At 40.8% G+C, this 22,914-nt stretch overlaps 1 protein-coding gene across 4 annotated transcripts in view; it reads left to right on the top strand.

Moving 5' to 3' along the window:
* LOC116757111 (aldehyde oxidase 1) overlaps positions 1-22,914 on the top strand; it is a 70,909-nt gene that overhangs the window by 6,109 nt on the left and 41,886 nt on the right. For all 4 annotated transcript variants that reach the window (XM_032638458.1, XM_032638460.1, XM_032638459.1 and 1 more), the window contains exons 2-16: positions 391-448; positions 3,112-3,208; positions 4,713-4,821; positions 6,296-6,422; positions 8,748-8,809; positions 9,809-9,898; positions 10,538-10,618; positions 11,666-11,810; positions 12,522-12,614; positions 13,468-13,619; positions 13,810-13,903; positions 15,239-15,348; positions 16,367-16,551; positions 17,497-17,659; positions 19,713-19,805. In XM_032638458.1, the coding sequence (XP_032494349.1) occupies positions 391-448; positions 3,112-3,208; positions 4,713-4,821; positions 6,296-6,422; positions 8,748-8,809; positions 9,809-9,898; positions 10,538-10,618; positions 11,666-11,810; positions 12,522-12,614; positions 13,468-13,619; positions 13,810-13,903; positions 15,239-15,348; positions 16,367-16,551; positions 17,497-17,659; positions 19,713-19,805 (1,659 nt within the window). The remainder of the gene's footprint in view (positions 1-390; positions 449-3,111; positions 3,209-4,712; positions 4,822-6,295; positions 6,423-8,747; positions 8,810-9,808; positions 9,899-10,537; positions 10,619-11,665; positions 11,811-12,521; positions 12,615-13,467; positions 13,620-13,809; positions 13,904-15,238; positions 15,349-16,366; positions 16,552-17,496; positions 17,660-19,712; positions 19,806-22,914) is intronic.

The following is a 22,914-nucleotide window of genomic DNA, read 5'->3' as shown; positions in this document are numbered from 1 at the left end:
TCTCAGAGACTATTCTAGTCCAGGAGACCTCCCCCACCTCTCTCTTTCTCTTCCTCCCGCTCCTGTATTCAGTTCTACTGTTATCTTTACCCTCACTTGCCTCAGACTTTCTAGGAGAAGTTGGACAGGAGTCAGTAGTGTTTTGTTAGCAGAAACAACCACCGCCTTAGAGAACAGTGATAATTCAGGACCAAGGACAGTGGCAGAGTAGTGGCCGGGGCTCAAGATGTAGACTTCACACTTCAGAGAGGTGATTTGTATATCACAGGTGTTCCGTAAACATTAAATCAAGTTTAGAATATGAGTAGAAGAGCGCATGTTCATGAAATCACCGATGTAAATATTCTAGTTCTCTCAGCTTTGTGAGTTAAACTCTTTCTTTTGGTACAGGTGATAGAAAAAAATGTCGATCCTGAAACAATGCTGTTACCATATCTGAGGAAGAAGCGTATCCTTTGCCTTGAGTGTGCATATGTGTGTATGTGTGTATATCCCTGATATCCTCATCAAGTGTTATTTCAAATATCTTTTTAGAGCCACAATGAGTCATATACCCTACTGGGGCTTTATGTTCATCTTTAAGAAAGTCCTAGATTGGAGTTTTGTAGGCAGTGAACAATTGTGCTTATCAGAGAACCAAGTTCTTTCTAATCTCTGTTTCGGCATTAAATATATTGAATAAAATGGAGAAGCTAACAATGGGAATTAAAACAATGGGTGCTAAAATGGCTTAATTAAACATCCTTTAGAATTGAGTCACAATATTGATATTCTACCTTCAAGGACTAATCATCATGCCCATTAGAAAAAGAGAGCACAGGAACTTCCCTGGTGGTCCAGTGGTTAAGAATGCACCTTCCAACGCAGGGGTCACAGTTTGATCCCTGGTTGGGGAACTAAGATCCCACATGCGGCGGGACAACTAAGCCCACAAGCCGCAGCTACCGAGCATGCAAGCCACAACTAGAGAGGGAAGACCACGCACTGCAGTGAAGAGCCTGCGCACCGCAATGAAAGATCCCGCATGCTGCAACTAAGACCTGACGCAGCCAAAAATAAAAAATAAATAAATAAACAAGTAATAAAAGTTATTTAAAAAAAGAAAAACAGAGCACAGAAATCTCCTGAAATGAAAGTGAAAGAACAATAGAGACATTAAACCTGAAAATGTTACCTTGGAAAAACTTTCTCAATAAAAGTCATCTAAGGAATGGATTCTTATCCTGCTACGCATGAACTCCAGTGGGCTTACAGAGGTCTGTGGACCCCACTACATTATATGCAAACTTGTGTGACAATGGGAATTTGTACATTTTTCCCCCAGAGAGAGTGAAATTCCCAAAAGAGCACACAACTCAGAAAATATCAATAGCTGTCTTCTGAAAGCCATTCAAGGATTTTTTATTATTATTCTATTAATTGTATTTATTTTTGGCTGCATTGGGTCTTCATTGTTGTGCACGGGCTTTCTCTAGTTGTGGCGAGCAGGGGCTACTCTTTGTTGAGGTGCACAGTCTTCTTATGCTGCAGTGGCTTCTCTTGTTGCGGAGCACGGGCTCTAGGCGCACGGGCTTCAGTAGCTGCAGCACGCGGGCTCAGTAGTTGTGGCACACGGGCTTAGTTGCTCCGCAGCATGTGGGATCTTCCCAGACCAGGGATCCAACCCATGTCCCCTGCATTGGCAGGTGGATTCTTAACCACTGTGCCACCAGGGAAGTCCTCAAGGTTTTTGGACATAAAAGTAATTAATACTAATTTCCTGGTTATCCATGGTACCAATGTGATATTTAAGATTTGGTTCACTTGTGAGTGACAGAAAATCCCAATAGCAGTAAACAAGATAGTTTATTTCTTTCTCATTGTGTTATTTCAGGTTCTCTGGGAAGCACACACTAAAAAATGAGATTAAATATTCAAGGGTTTTATTAGGAAAAATGCCTGAGTGAAATAGGGAGGCAGCCGTAGAAGACTGAGACCTGTAAGGAAGAGAGGGAGAGAAGACTGAGTTGAAGGGTCTCAGACTGCTGTGCAGTCTAAGGCACGTTCATCAAAGCCACTGAGAATGGTTGACAAGGACTCCCATACCTCTGCATAGCACTGAGCCATTGGTGGGAAGCAGCCCGTGTGAGGCATGGCCTTGATGAAAAGTGGGGTGATGGATATCAAAGTGCAGCAGTTGGCTCTCTTGGTCAGTTGCCCTCTATGTTGAAGGAAGTCTCTGAGGCACATTCCCATGGTTGTCATACTCACATAAAGGAATCCCAAAGGTAGGTAGATCCAGGCTAGCAAAGCATTGTCACAACCCTATCAGGAACCAAGCTCTGTCTTGCTGCTTCACCCTCCTCAGCAAGAAGCTTTCTCCTCATGGTCAGAGATAACTCACTGAGGTCCAGCCATCATATCTGAATTCCAGCAAATAGGAAGAAGTAAGGGATGAAGGAGGGGCACCCCTCTCCCTCTGAGGACATTTCCCTCCTGGATGTCAAAAACAGCCTTTATGCTTACATCCCATTGGCCAACATTGTTAATGACCCCACCAAGTATCAGAGGAGGCTGTGAAAATGTATTTTTTTAATTCTGGGCAACCATGTGTGTAGCTCAAAAATTAAGATTTCTATTACCAAGAAAGAATGAGGGAAAAGATATTGGGAAACAACCAGCAGTTTCTGCCACTGAGAAGCAGAGAAATATGGCACACTTGTATAACATGACACAAATATTCTAAGAATTATTTACAATTTGACATTCTACTTTGTATGTCATCCAAGACACAGATAAGGATAAGAACAGATGTGCAGTGTACTCATACCTTCAAATCCTCAAGGCCTTATATGTGTAGACTCTTCCTCTTCTTAAGTTTGGCCTTATTTTTGGCAACCTGGGGTCCAGTTGTTTTAAAAAGGAAGAGACTAGATATAGCATGCAAATGGAAATCAAGAATTTACAAGATTATAAATAATAGCAGCTAAGACATACATACATTATTTGATAGATAAGTATCAAACTTAACTGTACATTTAAGAGTCTTTGATGGTGTTGTCTCCTAAGGTCGGAGCTATTTCACAAAGAGAATTATGGAAAACACATTATCTTTAACTGTGCTTTTTCCAGTCCGACTCACAGGAACTAAATATGGCTGTGGAGCAGGAGGCTGTGGTGCCTGCACGGTGATGATATCACGATGTAACCCCATTACCAAGAGGATAAGGTACCTTGCTGCAAAGTCCAGATATGGTTGAAATTTTGTAGCTTTGAACTTTGTTTTTCTTCTTCCTTTGGTATATATGCATTGAGCACCTACTATGTGACAGGAACTGTGATAGGCATTGGGGATACATTGACGGGCATCAAATCATTCCGGTTCCAGCAAAAATGTTACATTCTCAGCCCTCCCTGATCACCTTCTCCATAGCAGTGCCCCATCTCACCTCGGCAACTCCCTACTCCCTTCGCCTATATTAAGGTATTCATAGCACTTCTCACCATATGTTTGTGTGTGTATGTATTGTCTATGTACCTAAGTATTGTCCATCTTCCTCAACTAGAATATATACTCTACAAAGGCAGGGATTTTATCTGTCTTGTTCACCAATGAATCCTAGTGCCTGGTACTCCACCTGGCACACAGTAGGCACTCAATAAATATTTACATTTATTTAATAAATGAAAAATATTCTTCCAGTCTTTCTTTTGTGTGTATACATAAGGAAGCATACTGCCTATACAGCTTAGAAACCTCTATTTTTTGCTGAACTTCTCATGAGTATCTTTTCAAAATAATAAATATAATTTTAATGGCTGTATATGTTCTGTTGTTTGGGTGTATCAAAACCAACCCCCAAATAGTGATCACTTAGATTATTTTTTGGTTTTCACTATTATAAGGAGAGTGAGCATTCATGTGTATATATATGTTTATGTTTCTGATAATTTCCTTATGATAGATCCATGGAGATGGAATTAAGAGGATAAAAAGAGTGAGTGCGTCTTTAAGTTTTTATGCCTTCCAGCAAAATGTCTCTCAGAAGAGCTCTATCAGTTTACATTCTTTTCAGCAGTATGTGAATTCCATTTTCCCAAACCTTTGCTAATAATGCATATTACAGTTTTTTAAATCTTTGTCATTTTCTTTGATAAAAATGATTTTTCATTGCTTAATTTGAATCTCTCTTGATTGCTTTTGAGGTTGAACGTTCATTTCATGTATTTATTGGCCATCTGTAATTTTGTTTGGTAAATGAGAACATTTTAGGAGTCGTTTTGAGTTAGACATTTTCTAGCAGTAGGTTTGTGGGATTGAGGAGTTCTGTATCCACACCGTTTCTTCTTCTGAGGCACAATATCCGTTTAACTTTATTGCCCAACTAACCCCTTGCCCAGCATCTGCTTGGAGGATGAAATATGCTCTAGGTGATAGTCACAAGTGACTGGAGAGGAGAATGTCAGCCCCTCAATCAAGAGAAAAAAACAACGTTAGTGGAAACTGTTCTTGAGTTAGAATTAGGAGGCCTAATTTGAATCCTATCTGACACTCCAGCTGTGATCCTGAGCAACTCACTCTGACCCTCAGAGTCTCATTCTGTAAAGTGGCCATGAGCTAAGGACAAAATGTATATGCAAAGCCTAGGACATTATACAAAACCTGCCACGTTGGAGGTGCTCCTTTCCCACTGGATACAATGTAGTTTGTGCTTCTCTTTTTCATTCTGAAGACATTATTCAGCCAACGCCTGTCTGATTCCCATCTGTTCTCTGTATGGTGCTGCCGTCACCACAGTGGAAGGCATAGGAAGCACCAAGACCAGGATTCATCCTGTTCAGGTGAGGATGCACCTCTTCTTCATAGGGTTTCTGTGCTTCGAAAACCATTAATGACATGATGAGTTCTTGAAATTAATACAGTAGATCAATGAGCCCTGCTGCTTGGTCACAGCCAACAGATGACACCAAGCTGGGGGCCAGGAGTGAAACCTGGGACATGTGACTGACTTCTTAGAAAAATACTTTTGAAAGACTAGAGAACTTTCTCTTTAAAAAAAAAAAAAATCTTGACATCACTAGCGTTGTTTTCTGTATTCTAATTAGATGGGACCTGTCCATTTTACATTTTCCAAACTTATAAAGAAATGAGAGCCAAGTGCATTGGGGGATATAATCTTAATATTTTTTTTCTATAAAGAGGAAAATAACATGATTTTAAAGCTGAGTGAAAATCTCAGCTACCAAAAAGATTTGTTAAATTTAGGGCTTGTTCGGAAGATATATAATAGGAGTTGTTAATGAATTTTGAAGCTTTTCTCCTAAGGAGGCACCTTGTTAGAACTTTGCCTCAATGAAAGGACATCTCAGACTCCTGACTCTTTCAATTATGTATACATTGCCCAGAAAAATGCTGTTGCTACTTGTTTTTATCTAAGTTAATGAGTACCACTTAAGAGGAGAGGGTGGAAGAGGAAAAAGATAGGGGCAACATAGAAAATGGCCAAAGTTCAAATTCTCTGTGCTTGAAGGGATCTTGGGTTCTGTTTATTTTCTATGAAACCTCTTTACCTAGAAGGAGCAGATTCTGCCTGGGTATGCTTGTGAGACTCGGCTGTTCGGAGGCATGAAGACACCCTTTCATTTAGTACCTGCCGCCCATCTCCTGGCTGCAGTGTAGACAGATGACGGCTTCTGAAATGGGCTTGCACCTTTGAAGTTAGACTCCAAAAAGAACAGGCTGGGGGCTGGGGGGAGATTTGGAAGAGAAATCAAGGCAATGTTTCCTTCTTGATTGTTTTTGGATTAATGATGGCACTTTGTAAAAGAGTTCCTGTGTGCTGAAGTGTTAGGGCAATAGTGGGCAGATAAAGGCACTTGGGAAATAAAAGGGTTTTTTCCCCTCAACTTGAATATAATTCAGTTCATTTCTTTGAAGGACTTCCTTTATCTCGGTGATTCCCATTCTGGACTACAGATTGAAACACCTGGGAATATTTAAAAAATATATGTCTGTGCCCCACCCCAGAGATTCTCAGTCAAATGGTCTGAGGTACTGCTTGGACCTTGGAAATTTTAAAGCTCCCCTGGTGATTCTGAAAAAGCTGAGAACTTCAATGAAGCTCAAAAGCTGTTGAGGACCAGTCATCACGGCCACCCCAGCCCAAGAAAGGGCTGAGAAGGATTTTCCAGGGCTTCTTCTCCAACTTTAATGTGCATGTGGACTGCCCAGGGATCTTGTTAGAATGCAAGTTCTGATTCATTAGGTCTCGGGTCAGGCCCAAGATTCTGCCTTTCAACCTTTCTGTGCTTCCAGGAGAGGATTGCCAAGTGTCATGGCACGCAGTGCGGCTTCTGCACCCCTGGGATGGTGATGTCCATCTACACGCTGCTGAGGAACCATCCAGAGCCCACCCTGAGTCAGTTAACTGATGCTCTTGGTGGTAGGTTATATGTGTGTGTGCTTTAATTTTTAAATGATGTTGATAATGATAGCTAAGATTAGCCATTTATCAGGTGCCACACACTGCATTAAGTGCTATATAAACATTACCTCATTGACTCTTTATGATAACTTTATAAGGTAGGCATTATTATTATCCCCCATTTCATAGATGGAGAAACTGAGGTTTAAAGAGAGTAATTTACTAAAAATTATGTCACCAATAAGTGGAGGAGTCAAATCAGGATTCAAACACGATCCACACATTGCACTTGGCTGATATATTTCTCAAGTCTCTCTTTTTTTTTTTTTTTTTTTTTTTGCGGTATGCGGGCCCCTCACTGTTGTGGCCTCTCCGTTGCGGAGCTCAGGCTCTGGACGCGCAGGCTCAGCGGCCATGGCTCACGGGCCCAGCCGCTCCGCGGCATGTGGGATCTTCCCGGACCGGGGCACGAACCCGCGTCCCCTGCATCGGCAGGCGGACTCTCAACCACTGCGCCACCAGGGAAACCCTCAAGTCTCTCTTAGTCTGTAAGAGTCTCCTCCCTTTTTTATTGTTTGCTTATTTTAATAATAATTACAAAGCCAGTTTTTTCATTTACCCTTGGAAAGGGTCCAGTTATCTCCACACGCTGCTCTCTCCTATTGGGTGCGTGCTCTCAGGGCAATATGAAGTTATCAGAGGGCTCATATGATGAATACAACATGAAATCAAAGAGACTGACATCTTCTGGTGATACTTATTTCAAAGAACTGCCTTTATCTGGAGCTAGTTTATCAAGTTCAGGAGCTCAGTGTGTGTGTGTGTGTGTGTGTGTGTGTGTGTGAGTGTGTAGTGGGGGATGGGGGGCGCATTGGAGGAGGCCTTCATTAACAGGACTCTGAAAAATTCTAAAGAATAAGAGCCTCCCAAATCCTATTTCTGGTGAAATTCTTCATGGCTCTACTTGTCTCCTGTCTCCCAGGCACCTTATTTCTCTGCCATGTTACATGGGCCTAAAGCTCATGTGTTCAGCTCCTCTGCAAAAGTGTTCCAGGGAAGACAGGACTAAACAGAAGTAGAAAGGGGAGGTGCATAAGACACAAACTGTCTTCTGCCTTATTTCCCTTAAGTCGTCTTATGCATTTGATCTCGTGGCCGTTTGTGATGTGAACAAGTGACAAGGGGTTCTCAAATTTTCAGGTGCTTAAGACTTACATAGGAGTTTGTAAAGAATGAAGATTCCTGGGACCCAACCCCAGACAGCTGGCTTCAGTGGCTTTGTGTTTTAAACAGATGCCAGGTTTGGGGGTTGGAGGAGAACATGGGATGTGGACCACTGTGGAGGAGCACTGGCCTAATGATTTATTGTAAATAAATTGTGTGCCCAATTGCTTCCAGAGTTTAAAAATTATCTTTGCTGCTGTATAATGCCTTTGATCTTTCTATCAACTGCAGCTTAGCTCTTTTTTTAAATACCAAAAAAGATGACGTACAATGTAGCTTTATTTACATTGTCTTTTACTGCATATGGAAAATAAAATTTTTTATTGAAGTATAGTTGATTTACAATATTGTGTTAGTTTAAGGTGTACAGCATAGTAATTCAGTATTTTTGCAGATTATATTCCATTATAGGTTATTACAAGATAATGGGTAAAATTCCCTGGGTTATACAGTGAATCCTTGTTGTTTATTTTATATATAGTAGTTTGTATCTGTTAATCCCATACTTCTAATTTACCTTTCCTCTTCCTTCTCCCCTATGGTAACCACAAGTTTGTTTTCTGTGTCTGTCTCTGTTTTGTATATTTGTATTATTTTTTTAATTCCACATATAAATGATATCATACAGTATTTGTCTTTGACTTATTTCACTTAGCATAATATTCTCTGGGTCCATCCACATTGCTGCAAATGGCAGTATTTTATTCTTTTTTTATGGCTCAGTAACATTCCATTATATGTATATATACCACATCTTCTTAACCCAATCATCTGTTGATGGGCATTTGGGTTGTGAAGCTTAGCTCTTGAATGTGCCTATAGACCAAGAGTTCTTGGCTTGAAATCATTGTGTTCTTTGAGCACCTATCACAAGCAGAGGATATAAAAACTGTTTACAGAGAGAAAGTACAAATAGCTGAGTTGTTAGACTACCTCAGGACTATCAACCAAGTATCCCAAGTAGCTGACAAAAAAAAAAATCCGACTTTGTGGATTTGGGGACCAAAATGTCAAATAGGGCTTCCTTCTTGGATGGGGTCCTTATTTCCAGCATGCATCTGGCAGACGGTGCCTCTCTCTAGGTTCCTTGATTAACAGAGCTGGGTTTTTCCCCTCCAGGTAACTTGTGCCGTTGCACTGGATACAGGCCCATAATCGATGCATGCAAGACTTTCTGTAAAGTGAGTAGAAAGGAACACGTTTTTGAGTATATTTTTTCCTCAATGAAACAAAATAGTGCGGGTTGGCAGGTGTGATTAGGAGAATAGCCCATTTCACTAATGCAGGGCTACTTCTTATCTCAAGGTCCGTAATTGCTGTTTGTTACTTGATCTTGAGCAGGGCGCCTACCCTGGTTCATTGAGCTTGCCCTGGTAGCCACACAGGCAGCACCTGAGCACTTCGACATTGGCTGTGGGTCATTGTTCCAAGGGGTCTTAACTGACCTGCTTGTCTGGGTTGGGTACCCTGCCCCGCTGCTCCCGCACCCCTATCACAGCACTGGGCACACGGTGGTGTAATTGCCCATTTGCTCTTCCGTCTCTTCACCAGAATGTGGTCTGCTTGACGCAGAGGCTGAGTCACTGTGCACCAATGGAATTAGGCACTCAATCGATGCTTGTTGAATGAATAGATGAACACACAATGTTGAAATGAGGGACATAAGATGGCCCTTTGGAATTTAAATGATGAAAGCAGTGTATCATAAGAACAGAGTGATAATAATAATACTTGTTATTGTTAATATTTCTTTATTAGTAAATTATTAATAATAAATTAATAAATTATTTCTTGTTAATGAAATATTAAATCAACCATTGTTAATATTTATTGCCATGTGCCAGACTTTGTTATAAGATCTTTACAGCCTGGTGACTATAGTAATAATACTGTGTTGTATACTTGAAATTTGTGAAGAGAGTAGACCTTAAGTGTTATCACCACACACACATACACACACACACACACACACACACACACAAATGGTAACTGTGAGGTGATGGATGTGTTAATTAACCTGGTTGTGGTCATCACTTCACAAAGTATACGCATGTCAAATAGTCATGTTGTACACTTTAAATATACACAATTTTATTTGTTAATTATATCTCAATAAAGCCAAAAAATATTTAGTAGAATCAACAATAAATTCTTGGTTATTTGTTTTTTTCACCCACTAGACTTCTGGCTGCTATCAAAGTAAAGAAAATGGGGTTTGCTGTTTGGATCAAGGAATAAATGGATTACCAGAGTTTGAGGAAGGAAATGAGGTCAGTGAAATGTAAATTTTTTATAAGGTTTTCTCAGGACATGAGTAGAGATCAACTTACCTTTAGGAAGATTAAATGGTTGTGTAAGGTAGCTAATTTGAGGTGTGCAGCATGTCCGCTCCCCCATTCTCACCCCATGTCTATCCAAAAAAAAAAAAAATCTAACCTAACAACTTCATCCCTCACTCCTGATGTTACTCTCGGTCACATACAACTACCTATAGGAGGGAGAAAACATTGATCTCTTAGTTTAAAAAAAGCCTTCTTCAAGTCTTTTTTCTAGTGGAGATGTTAGGGAAATGGAAGGGCAGGGAGTGATAAGAGAGGTGGCAATTCAGGGGAGTGTTCTGGCTCTCAGTTGTGTCTCACGCTGCTGCCTCCTGTGCTCCCCTCAGACTCCAAGGAGCATGTGCAGGGGCTGAGGGCTTTGGAGGCCCACCAGCATCTGCACTGAGATGCTGGTGACCTGGTCTGTGTTAGAGCCCTTGGCTTAGAGCCCAGGTACCACGGCTGACCAGTGGGGTTTTTTGTCTGTCTGTCTCTTCTATGCCTATCTTCATCTGACCTTATTCCACAAAAGGATTTAAAGTAGGGAGAATTGCCTGATGACAATAACTTCTGGTACTTTCTCTTCTTAAGACAAATCTAAAACTTTTCTCAGAAGAGGAGTTTCTGCCATTGGATCCAACTCAGGAATTGATATTTCCTCCTGAGCTAATGGTAAGTAAGACAAAGTTGAGCTCATCCTAGAGGAATTCACGGTGAAATGCCAGGAAGGATATTTGCTTATGGATCCTCTTGAAAGCTGATTGGCGAATAGGTAATATCCACCTGCCATTCTCAGTCCAAGGTCTAAAGAGTATGGGACCAGGGCAGAGATGGGGGAATGAGGGTGGAGTCACCACCAGGGGACAGTTGAATGTAAGAAGCAGCAGATGGTATGCATTAAAAAATGTCCTGAAAAGACATCACAGCATCTGTAGATTTAGACATGTTTTCTATTTCCGGTTTTGCTGAGTTTTATTCTTCCATTAAATGTTTTGATGAAATTAAGCATGTAAAGTATTTTTAAGCATTGAAATGTATTCTTTTGAGATATAAAAGCACCAAAGGGAGATGTATTGGAATAGTCTCCAGAAGGAGTAAAATATTGTCACATTTTATCTTGTACTCTGATTCCTAGTAAAGCTCTACTTTTAGGTGACTTTTATTTTATTTTATTTTGTTTTGTTTTTTCCAATGATGATTTTTTTAAAAATATTTATTTATTTGGTTGAGCTGGGTCTTACTTGCAGCGCATGGTCTCCTTAGTTATGGCATGCGAACTCTTACTAGTGGCATGTGGGATCTAGTTCCCTGACCAGGGATCGAACCTGGACCCCCTGCATTGGGAGCGCCGAGTCTTATCCATTGCGCCACCAGGGAAGTCCCACTTTTACTTTATTTTTTTATTTTTTTGCGGTACGCGGGCCTCCCACTGCCGTGGCCTCTCCCGTTGCGGAGCACAGGCTCACGGACGCGCAGGCTCAGCGGCCATGGCTCACGGGATCAGCTGCTCCGCGGCATGTGGGATCCTCCCGGACCGGGGCACGAACCCGTGTCCCCTGCATCGGTAGGCAGACTCTCAACCACTGTGCCACCAGGGAAGCCCTACTTTATTTTTTAAAAAGATCTCTATCTCCTGTTTCTGTTCCTGTAAAGACAGAGAAGAAACAGGTGGAAATATTATCACGAGACGATCTTGAATCTTTACTGCTTTTTCAATAGACAATGGCTGAGAAACAACCACAAAGGGCCAGGATTTTTGGTGGTGATAGAATGACATGGATTTCTCCAGTGACCCTGAAGGAACTTCTAGAAGCCAAAGTCAAGTATCCCCAGGCCCCGGTTGTCATGGGGAACACCTCTGTGGGTATGTAGATCCCCAGGGACTTCTTATGAGGAAACTGAGGAAAAGGGCTTTGGGGAGGAGAAAACCTCATATATGCATGTTCTCAGAAAAAGCAGTCTGAAATAACATTTTAAATCATTTATACTTGACTTCCCTTGAGCACTGCTCAAGAGACTTACAACTTCATCACATAAGTGAATTCCTGTTGCCCTAACCGGAGCAGTGCACAGAGCTGTACCCAAGAGGCCTGCTCCGTGACAAATTAGCAGCAGCAGCTCCAGTGACAGCTGTCCTGTCTTTCCATGTAGACACTGATCTGGGGCTTGTATTTGAAATTGCTGTTTCCTCTCTCAGTGGTGTCTCAATGGCCATAATAGGTTTTCTTAAACTGCAGTGACAGGCTCTTTCTATGGTGTCCATTGTAAACTCAGTTTGACTGCCTACTTCTCTGAGGAGTCTCCTAGAGTCTTCCCAAGGAGAATTTTGAGTATACCACAAGTGGTCTTGGACGTGTCTGCCAAGTTTTAAGGCTGACGAGTCCAAAGAGTTCCCCAAGTTTAGTGAAAATCCACCCGTCTGTTCTCTGTGTGTGTGATTTGGCAATAAACAGACCAATAGATATGTAATTTTTATATATTTAAAGACATCAGTTTTAATCACAATCTCAAAATTTAAAAGGCAGTTATCCCCCCTTCATCTCAGTCTGCTTATTTTTTTTTCCTAATCCTTCAGGGCCTGACATGAAATTTAAAGGCATCTTTCACCCAGTTATAATTTCTCCTGATAGAATTGAAGAACTGAGTGTTGTAAACTATACAGATAATGGTGAGTTCTTAAGGTCCCTATTTTCTTAGTTAAAATGCATTAATCAGCTTATTTGCTTTGCTCAGCAGACAAGCAAAAAAGTCTTATTCATAATTAGAATATACAGAGAGACTCCCTTGTTAGGTGATAACTCTGGAGGAGGCTCAGGGAAGAATTCTCTATGATTATACGAGATACTAATTGTCTGAAGAGTCGGGTTTTCACTGAAGAACTTTTATGTCTGCTGTGTGAGGGAAATGTAACAGCTCTTCAGTGAAGGGTACTGTGCTAAGTGCTGGGTAGAAGATAAAGATGAGAGTCTTTGCTCTCCAGAAGCACAGTAGTAACCAAACAAGTTTACGTATGAAGCAGCTTACAAACTGGCTTTTCCATTTCAATGAAGGAAATTGATTTAATGACAATGATGAGAAGCAATGAAATGTGGGTTTGGAGGCTGGCTCTGGAGTCCCGTTCCTGACCATGTCATATATTAGCTGAAAAACTTAGTCAAGTTACTTAACTGAATCTCAGTGTGTGGGGGGGGCTATTAATACTTCAAAACTTTGTTAGAATTCAAGAAGATTCTGTGAAGCATTCAGCATAGTGCTTGACCCAGTGAGTATTCAGAAAATTTAGCCTCCATGACCTCCATCACTCTCACCCCTGCCTCTGTCACCAGCACCATCACCTCTTTCACCATCATCATTAACACCTCCATTACCAACCACTATTCCCACCGTCACCACCATGACCACCAGTAAGCAGGGTAGCACGTATCTAGCATAAAGATCCCATATCTGTAGTCTAAAATCTAATGGACATTTCCAGGTCAGCAATGATCACATTGTGTTATCTACAAATGATTTCATTTCAGGACTGAACTTAGGTGCTGCCCTCAGCTTGGCTCAGGTGAAGGACGTCCTGGCTAATGTGATCCTGAAGCTCCCGGAGGAGAAGACACAGATGTACCAGGCTCTCTTGAAGCATTTGGGAACTCTGGCTGGATCCCAGATCAGGAACATGGCTGTATGTATCTGACGACTGTAACATCTAGTATGTGTCCCGTGGATGACTGTCCCTGATAAATCATGACATTTTCATTCTTTTGGAACAGACAGAAAGAATAGTTTTCCGAAGTATTGCTTGATTCTTATTTTACCACTTGTGTCATTATAATTACATAAGTGGAGTGAAAATAACCCATTATTTTAAAAAGTCTTTAGGGGGCCACATAGTGAGCAGGCATCCAGATTCGGATCTGAACCCTCTCCTGGCCGTGGGCAACTGTACCCTCAACTTGCTATCAAAAGGTAAGTGACAGCTCCTTCTTAGGGACTATTAAACCCTGTTCCTCCTACCCTTTTGCCTCTCTAGGGATGCAGGAAGTCCAGTTTTGAAAATTACTCTCCTTTATAATATTAATAATTCCTCTGCCTTTCTGGGTGCTTGGAAAGTTGGTCAGTCTGGTCCTAAATGCACACACACCCAATGTCTTCATCTCTTTCTTTCTGAGGACTTGTGCTAGATGTTTTCCCATACTGGTCACCTGACATCGACCAGTGTTGGCTAGTGTCCCGGTGTGATGTGAGTAGTGGAGAGAACTCTAGGCTATTGACAACGATTGGGCCCCTTTGTCAAAGACTTTCTCCAGGTGGTACAGGAGTGTGTGAGACCCACGTCATGCTATGTGCTCATGCTGTCATTGATGGAAGCCTGCAGACCTTTTTCTATTGAACAGTGGTTGGGCTTCATTCTATATTTATTTACTCGAGTTTTGTTTTTTGAAAGTAAGTCCAGGACTTTTCAGTTATTTCTTTTATTTTAACTTTGTCGACAATTATTAGGAAGTTTTCATTGGTCCTCTATACATCCGTTGTTTTTTTTTTCATTTAGAAATATGTACTAACTTTCTGTTACCTGCATTGTTAAATGCCTACTCTTCATGTCATCTAAACCACAAAATTATCTTAAGGAAGAAGGTGTACATTCAGTTATCAATTTAAGTAACAACCTTTAAAAAATCATTTATTGAGAAATAGGTTTTGTGATGTAAATATGAACATCAAAAGCTTCTTAGCTTTATCCCGAAGTCCTATTTCATTACAGCTTTAAACAGTTCCTCCCCCCAATATACTGATTAAAGAACAGAAATTCTTTTGGTGCTGAGAAAAGATATAAACAAATAAGACTGTATCCCACTAGTATAAAAATTCATTAAAGGCAATTTATTTATTCACTACTGTATCAAGTAGGGTTCTTGGTTATAAATAAATGTTTGTTGAATGACTTTATTAGAATATCAAAAGGGATATTAATGTCCTCTCCCTTCTTACAAAGCTCAAAATGAATCATGCTGTTCAGAAAGAGTGCTAAGGTCCGACTCTACCTGACCTCTGGTCTACTCTGCTAGATATTTTTATTTATAATCAAGCAAGGAAGGCAAAAAAAAAAAAAAGGTAGGCCCTAGATGGGAAGAAACATTGCAAGATGCCATTTCATGGTGAAAGATTTTTAAACATAGGAGGAGCACTTTTTTCCTCAAACAATAAATTTCCTGTGATATTTGGTAGAATTATTTCCCAAGTTTTGGGAGTTTGATTGTTTAATAGAACAGATTCCAGGGAAAGTGTCATTTCTTTCCACAGAAGGAAAACGACAGATTCCTTTAAATGAGCAGTTTCTCAGAAAGTGCCCCAGTGCTGACCTTAAGCCTGAAGAAATCTTGATCTCAGTGAACATCCCTTATTTGAGGAAGGTGAGAATGTCCTTTCAATTTCTTGGTTTTACTTGTGAGTGCACAGCTTGTTAATTCCAACATAGGGTGGGTTAAGAAAAGGTGTTGAGCGTTTGCAGTGGAGAATATGAGGATTTGTGAATAGTTAGGTTTCACTTGTGTTATATACCCCCCATCATTGCTAGAATCTGGAGACCTTTGACTCTACCTTCCTTCCCAACCCTGCCCGCCACCTCTCTCTCACTCTCTGTGTCTCTTTCTCCCTCCCCACCTTCCCCCCACCCAAACCAACCTCTAAAGTTACTTTCTTACAGATTTTTAAAAATTCTTTGTCCCGTGAGGCTTTTTCCTAAATAAGACTTAAAACTATACTTCTGCTTATATCTTGAGGTTTTGAAGAGGCTATAAGTTTGCAATAGAACTTAATGGTAAGAAGAAGGGCTTTGGAGTCAGACTCAAGAGTGAATCCTAGTTTTAGACCTACTTTGACCCTGAGCTCATTACTGAATCACTCCTAATTACAGATGCCTCTTCTGTAAATGCGAATCAAGCTTGCCTTGGAGGGTGTATGAATTTGCTAGGGCTGCCATAATAAAGAACCACAGCCTGGGTGGCTTAACTACACTCTTACTTGTGGAGGCTGGAAGTGTGATATCCAGGTGCTGCAGGGTTGGTTTTCCCTTGGCTTTTCTCCTTGGCTTTTAGATAACTATCTTCTCCCTGTGTCTCCGTGTGCTTTCCCTCTGTTTGTGTCCGTGTCCAAATTTCCTCTTGTGAGGACACCACCATGCTGCATCATCGCCCACCCTGATTATCTCATTTTAACTTAATCACCTCTTTAAAGACCCTACCTCCTGATACAGTCACATCCTGAGGTACTGGGAGTTAGGACTTCAACTTATCAATTTTGAGGGGGGACACAATTTGGCCCATAACAGAGAGTGTGGCAAGGGTCAAATGAGGCAACATAAACAAACTGCCTTGTGCACAGTTGTCCCTCAGTGTGCTTTTATAGGTGCCACTTCACTTTTGCTTTCAGTGGGAGTTTGTGTCAGCCTTCCGACAAGCCCAGCGGCAACAGAATGCGCTAGCGATAGTCAATTCGGGAATGAGAGTTTTTTTTGGAGGAGGAGATGGCATCATTAGAGAGTTATCCATTGCATATGGAGGCGTTGGTCCAACCACCATCTGTGCAAAGAATTCCTGCCAGAAACTCATCAGAAGGTATGGATTCATGTCCTTAGTCTCCAAGTAATAGAGCAGCTCTTTCTGTGGTGTCATGTAATTACAAGAAGAAAAATTCTTACTACTTTTCTGTTTAATGACACGGAATTCCAATAAGATCTCATGATTATTCCCACGTGTCTTAGTGAATTCTGAAGTGGACACCATATAGTGTGTGTGTGTGTGTGGGTGTGTGAACCCATCTCCCAATAGTATATAGACACAGTAAGCAAAATGAGTAAATCTGCATTCGTTATCATAAGAGAATAATTTACCATTATGAAAGATAGATTATGGGAGTTTGTTTTATAATAACTTGCTAAATGCACATGCATACCTAACTTTTTTATTTCTATACGTAATACTAGTCGCCAATATTTCTTGAGCATTTACTAGGTACCAGTTAACATTTCAGAAGTAATAGACTAACGGTTAAAACCACGATCTTGATTGAACCACACTGCCTGCATCCAAATCTCAGTTCAGCTCTTATAAATTATGTGATCTCTTTCAGCTTGCTTAATCTTACCTCAGTTTCCTTATCAGTCAGGGAGATAATCACACCTCATAGGACAGTTGAGAGGATTAAATGAATGGATACATATAAGGTACGTAAAACAGAACCTGGCATGCAATAAATGTTCTAGTGATATAGGGAGCAGTTACTCCTGGGCTGAGGACTTAACATGAGTTGTCATTTCTTTCTCACGACCATTCCAGGAGCTGTGTTCTACCATTACTGCCCTTTTAGAGATGATGAACTGGTGGGCCCAGGCCAGACACCTTGAGAGTGGTGGTCTGTGATTTGAACTTGGGTTGCCTGACTCTGGAGTTTGTACTCTTTTTCTGCTGCATTAAACTGTTGCTATTTGTCTTACAAGCTCACTGAGCCTGTGAGGTAGTGAGTCCTGTTGGGCACGGAGTCTTCTCTTTTGACGCCCACAGGCGCTGGAATGAAGAGATGCTGGACACAGCTTGCAGGCTGATTCTGGATGAAGTCTCCCTCCCAGGCTCAGCCCCAGGTGGGAGGGTGGAGTTCAGGAGGACTCTCATCATCAGCTTCCTCTTCAAGTTCTACCTGGAAGTGTCACAGATTTTGAAGAGGATGGTAAGTGGAACTGACCATGCATTACCTTTCCCAGTCTTGGGGGCTCTGGGGATACACACAGTGGCGGCAACAACTCCCTGCCAAATAGCTGTAGAATAGAATAGAAAAGACAACCCAGATCGGAGACTCACGGGCTTGCTGGGCGTATGGTGGGCCGTCTGTTGATGGAGTGAGTGTTTGGGGAAGAATGGCAAGTAGAACACAGAGTTGTGCGGGATTTGGTTTAATACCACTCAGTTATTTTGTTTCTGACCTGTTGTATGTCTCCATGGTGTTCAGAAACTTGTTAATGATTTGAATATATTTTCCCTTAGGAAAGCGTTTCTTCCACCTGTCGAGGTTTACCTTTGTACGTCTGGCTTTCTTCTCTGGGTTCAGCTTTGTTTTCTCTCACTTGTAAGATGGCAATGGCAGCCACTCCACAAGGTTGTTGAGAAAGGGGTCATCATAGGAAAAATGCTTCAGAGAACCATGGTGAAGACTGCCTACTGGTAGTCATAATCACAGTAGTAAGCATCGGGCATTCTTTCACCTGGCCTCCCTTATGACAAACAATTAGAGTTACAAGACTGGTGGCAAGGGAGGATACAACTGAAAAAAGTTTGGAATAAATTTGCTAGACCCAAAGGGAACTTCAACCATATTGGTTCATTAATCCCAAGCTACAATCAGCGGACCAAACTAGACTAGAAGCCAAGAACATTCCTCATGTGGTATAGAAATTAGTATGATCACTTTTTTTTTTAAATAAAATTATTTATTTTTGGCTGTGTTGGGTCTTCGTTGCTGCATGCGGGCTTTCTCTAGTTGTGGTGAGTGGGAGCTACTCTTCGCTGCGGTGCGTGGGCTTCTCACTGTGGAGGCTTCTCTTGTTGCGGAGCACAGGCTCTCGGCACACGGGCTTCAGTAGTTGTGGCATGCAGGCTCAGTAGTGGCTTGTGGGCTCTAGAGCACAGGCTCAGTAGTTGTGGCACACGGGCTTAGTTGCTCCGCGGCATATGGGATCTTCCCAGACCAGGGCTCAAACCCGTGTCCCCCTGCATTGGCAGGCAGATTCTTAACCACTGCGCCACCAGGGAAGCCCTAGTATGATCACTTTAAATTAGAGGCAGAGTTCTCTCTTATCATTGCTTCTGAAGGTATCTTCTCATTATATGTGAGAACTAAGAACCAGAACACTTGTATCAAAGTTTTTAGAATAGAAGCTTAAAATCATATATAAGTGACATATTGTCACTAGGTAATCAAAAGAGAAAAAGTAATAAAGCCAACTATACACTCCTCCAATTAATAGCAAACTAATACAATTTATTGGATGAATCAAATGATATCAATTACAGCTTCCATCTTGTAGTCTTTTACCTTCTATTCAATTTCCTCTATTAATATTCCTCTGCTATTAAAAATAATAGCCTTTGTTGGCTTTAATTTTCTGTTAAAATTTTAAAATTGTAAAAAAAAATAGCCATTAGGTGCACTGTTTGAAGTCTTGCCTAAGGGCCAAATTGACCCACTTTTCCTCAGCTCTAGGAGGTGTTCCTCCTGGGGCCCCAGAATGCTTACTGCTGTGAGGTTGTGGCAGAGATGCAGCCTGCCGCAGTTTCTCTTCTTCCTGATTGGCCAGGTGGTACAAAGCAGAGCTTGATGCTCATTTGCAGTGGTGTACCTTGGCTCTGACTTTTTCCTGGTTTAACTACTCTGTTCCTTTCCAATCATTTACTTAGCTTCTACTTTCCTGTTTTATTGGTTTGTAAGTCCTCAAATCATTTAGAAAGGCATGTGAAAGTATCATAAGAAACTTAAAGATATTGGGAGTCAGTAATCTACTGTTTTCATGTGGCTCTTCATAATATGTGGTCATACGTGTGGACCTTACAGAGTGTGTGTCCTGGAGGTCAGGGAGAACCCTGCTTCTACTTCCAGGATTCTGAATTAGGGAAGTACTTAACAAACTTAGACTTCACAGTAGAGCTGCTTGCTAAGAGCCATGTTAGCCTCCCTCCCAAGACCATCGTGGCATATTTTAAATACCTACAGTGGTTCTACTTTTCAGGACCCTGTTCACTATCCTAGCCTTACAGACAAGTACGAGAGTGCTTTAGAAGAGCTTCATTCCAGACATCACTGGAGAACATTAAAGTACCAGGTTAGTGGCTTTTTTCTTCTTTTTAATTCAGAGGTCCTGGGCTAAAGCTTCTTCACTTATCTCTCAGCGATTGTCAAGATGTATTAGCCCGAGCTCGCCTTCTGGTGAACCCACAGCCTTCTTTACTGTTAATTAAAATTTCAAAATCAGTGCAGTATTGTGATTAAAAATAAAGCTAGCAGTGGTAATTTTTTTAAATGTCTGTTTTCAACTTGAGGACTGTGTGTTTTGTTCTGTGGCCTTGTACCACTGACATGAACAAGCTGCCTAGTTTGCCATATGCTCTTGGCCTTGGCATTGTGGAAGTCAGAACACAACAAAAGGCAGAGCTGCTGATTTATTTTGCTTGGATGTGGAGATACTCTGCTCCCCCAGCCCCCATTCTCCAAGTGTTTTCTCTGTGAGTTAGAGTTTTAGAGTTGAATCAAACGTAAGTTCTAAGAGCTAATTTCAAGGTCTCCTAATGAAAGCTGCCTATTAGAACACAAGTCCTCATAACTTTCAAACAGAATTTTCAGCTACAACATCATAAGAGTATCGCCTGAAGTCCTCCTGTTGGTAAACTAGATAAGATTCAGTGCTTCTCCTTGAAATTGTTATCAAGAAACTTTACCTTGAGAGTTTTATTAAGTCAAGAGCATGAAAAGGCTTTTTAAAGATGCTTTTTAAATAGATTCAGTTCATTGGATCTATTGTTGAATTTAGTTATAAAAGCTTACAGTATGTCATAACAAACAGTCCCCTGTTGGTATATATCTCTTCAGTTTTTAGGTTCAATATATTCAAAATTCAAATATGCCAAACTCCTTTGAAAGTGTTGAAAGTGATCATTTTGAAAGTCAAAAATAGCTTCCCTCTTCCCCGGTGTAAAATACGACCACTGCAACGTTTGGCTCATTTATAAATACCCTAACACTGTCTTGACCATGGGATAAACTTCAACAACCACGGGAACAACAACAAATTAATGGGCTTTCAAATCATCCAAAGAAAAGTGATAATCTTCACGTAGTTTGTTATTATAGATTGCAAGATCAAGTTTTGGAAGTAGTGTATCTCTCACATATATGTTTTGTTTTTCCTCTGGGTTTTCACACATACACACACGCGTGCAGGCACACACACACACACACAAATACCCACATTGCTAGAGGAACTTCAGCAGTCATGACCAATATTTTTTTTCCCCAAATCAGTTAATTTGCTTAAAAGCCTTTTGACAGAGATCACCAGTTAGAGGAGACAACATTCTTTCCTCCGTGGTATCTTTAGCCATACAACAAGCACAAGCAAGTAATCAAGTACAACCTCTTTCATCAGTAGATTCATCACAACTGACTTTTAAAAAAAAATGTTATAGCTTCAGCTAAATTAATCAATTTTATATTTATAGATATATATATGAAAGATATATTTTGGGATTTATCTTCAACCTTTTGGCAGGCAGGGCTCACAGCAAGGTTTCAAAACGCTTTTTTCCCAAAGCAGTGATGTGTTTCAGTATTTATAGTAAAAAGTATTATGTCATAGAAAACTCCCAGAGCCTATGTAGAGACCTATGAATATGTTTCCTTAGTGTCTAAGCTTATGGATTACCTGGAATTTTTCTCTTCAGGATAGAAAAAAATCTCTTTGGATTAAAAAAAAAAAAAAGATGTGGGTGATTCTTCATTCAAATGTTGTTCAAATGGAGAACTCAACACAGCATTATAGGGCAGCACTTTGGGGGCATTTCACAGCGGGAATCAGTCCCTACCATCTGAAACAAACTGGACCTGATACATGTTTTTCTTTGGATCACCACCTCAGCTTCTCAGAGAAGAGGGAGAAGAAGCCTGCTGAGAGCGCTTGGCCGTGAGGATGGGGCTGGTGTGCATTGGGGCTGATTCAAATCCCTGTTCATATTGCCTGAACCCCAACATGTAAAATTTTCTCTCATTCCCCCCCTTCCCCTACATTTGTGGCCTAATGTCCACCTTTATTTAACGGTGCCTAGGCCAAGTTCTAAATTATTCTTCTTCATAATCTTCTGCTTTCTAGTTTATAAAGTCACGATGAACACAACCACCACAAAACAAAACACAAAGACTTAGCCAATATTCCTTTTTTGGTGCATTGTCTTGTACTAACTACAGAATTGAAGTTTACATTTAAGTGAAGCAAATATGGGCTTTAAAACAATAAATGTTTATCAGTAAGTATATATTTTACTGTAAAACAGTAAATTTTATATGAAATAGGAATAAGTTCAGAGCATCCTACACATACGTCTTATGCCAAATTCATTTGAGAAATGAGTCTACTTTCTACATATAATTGTCAGGGAAAATTTGGCTGATATCTTACTTGTTGTCATTTATACTATAAAAACAATAGGGTTTTTTCCCTCATTTCTCTAATAACCAATAAAAATGCTGAACGCATTTTCGGATTACATGTGCCACTCTCCTTTTCCCTCTGACAGATCAGAGGTTTCTCCAGGTTCCTGCCTAGAGAACCTCTGATCTATCTCAAGCTGAAGGTTTATTTTTTGAGTCCCTCAAGTAGGTTGGCAGTGACTGACAACCATTCTTCCCAGGTCTCGTGAGCAGCAGAGGGGCTTGGGGAGGTGTCTTTTCACAGATAGCTTTATGTAAAGTTCCCATCGTAACCATGCTGGCTTTCCTCCATTCATGGTATTTGGTAAATGGAATCCAAATGTTCAGAAAGGCAAAGAAAGCAAAACACCTGAGTGAGAAGAAAACATGACAGTTGATCAGTAGGATCCCAGACAGCTAGGGTCTTTCCCTTCCATTCTGTGCAGCAAGAGCCTCAGAGCACTTCCGTTGAACAAGGGAAGCTCTGACTCTGGAAAATCTGCAGCTATGATTGACATGAGCTACCACTCTAGGCGGAATCAAACATCTCATGTATTGTCAATATGTAAAATAAGTAGGCTTTCTCAAACTGCACATTCTAGGAATCAAATACAAATGTATTTACTTTTTAAAAATTTCTCAGATGCCTTACATGATGCTGAGCTGGAAACAGGTCAGCTTCTATGGCTTCTTTTCCTCTCAGTAGAGGTGCTAACCAGCATGTGTTCTGTTGGTGCCTTTTCTTTTTTTTT

The sequence above is a fragment of the Phocoena sinus genome, chromosome 7 (genome assembly GCF_008692025.1).
Source record: "Phocoena sinus isolate mPhoSin1 chromosome 7, mPhoSin1.pri, whole genome shotgun sequence".
NCBI lineage: Eukaryota > Metazoa > Chordata > Mammalia > Artiodactyla > Phocoenidae > Phocoena > Phocoena sinus.
The sequence above is the reverse complement of the archived record's forward strand: the minus strand, read 5'-3'. Positions and strand labels throughout refer to the sequence as shown.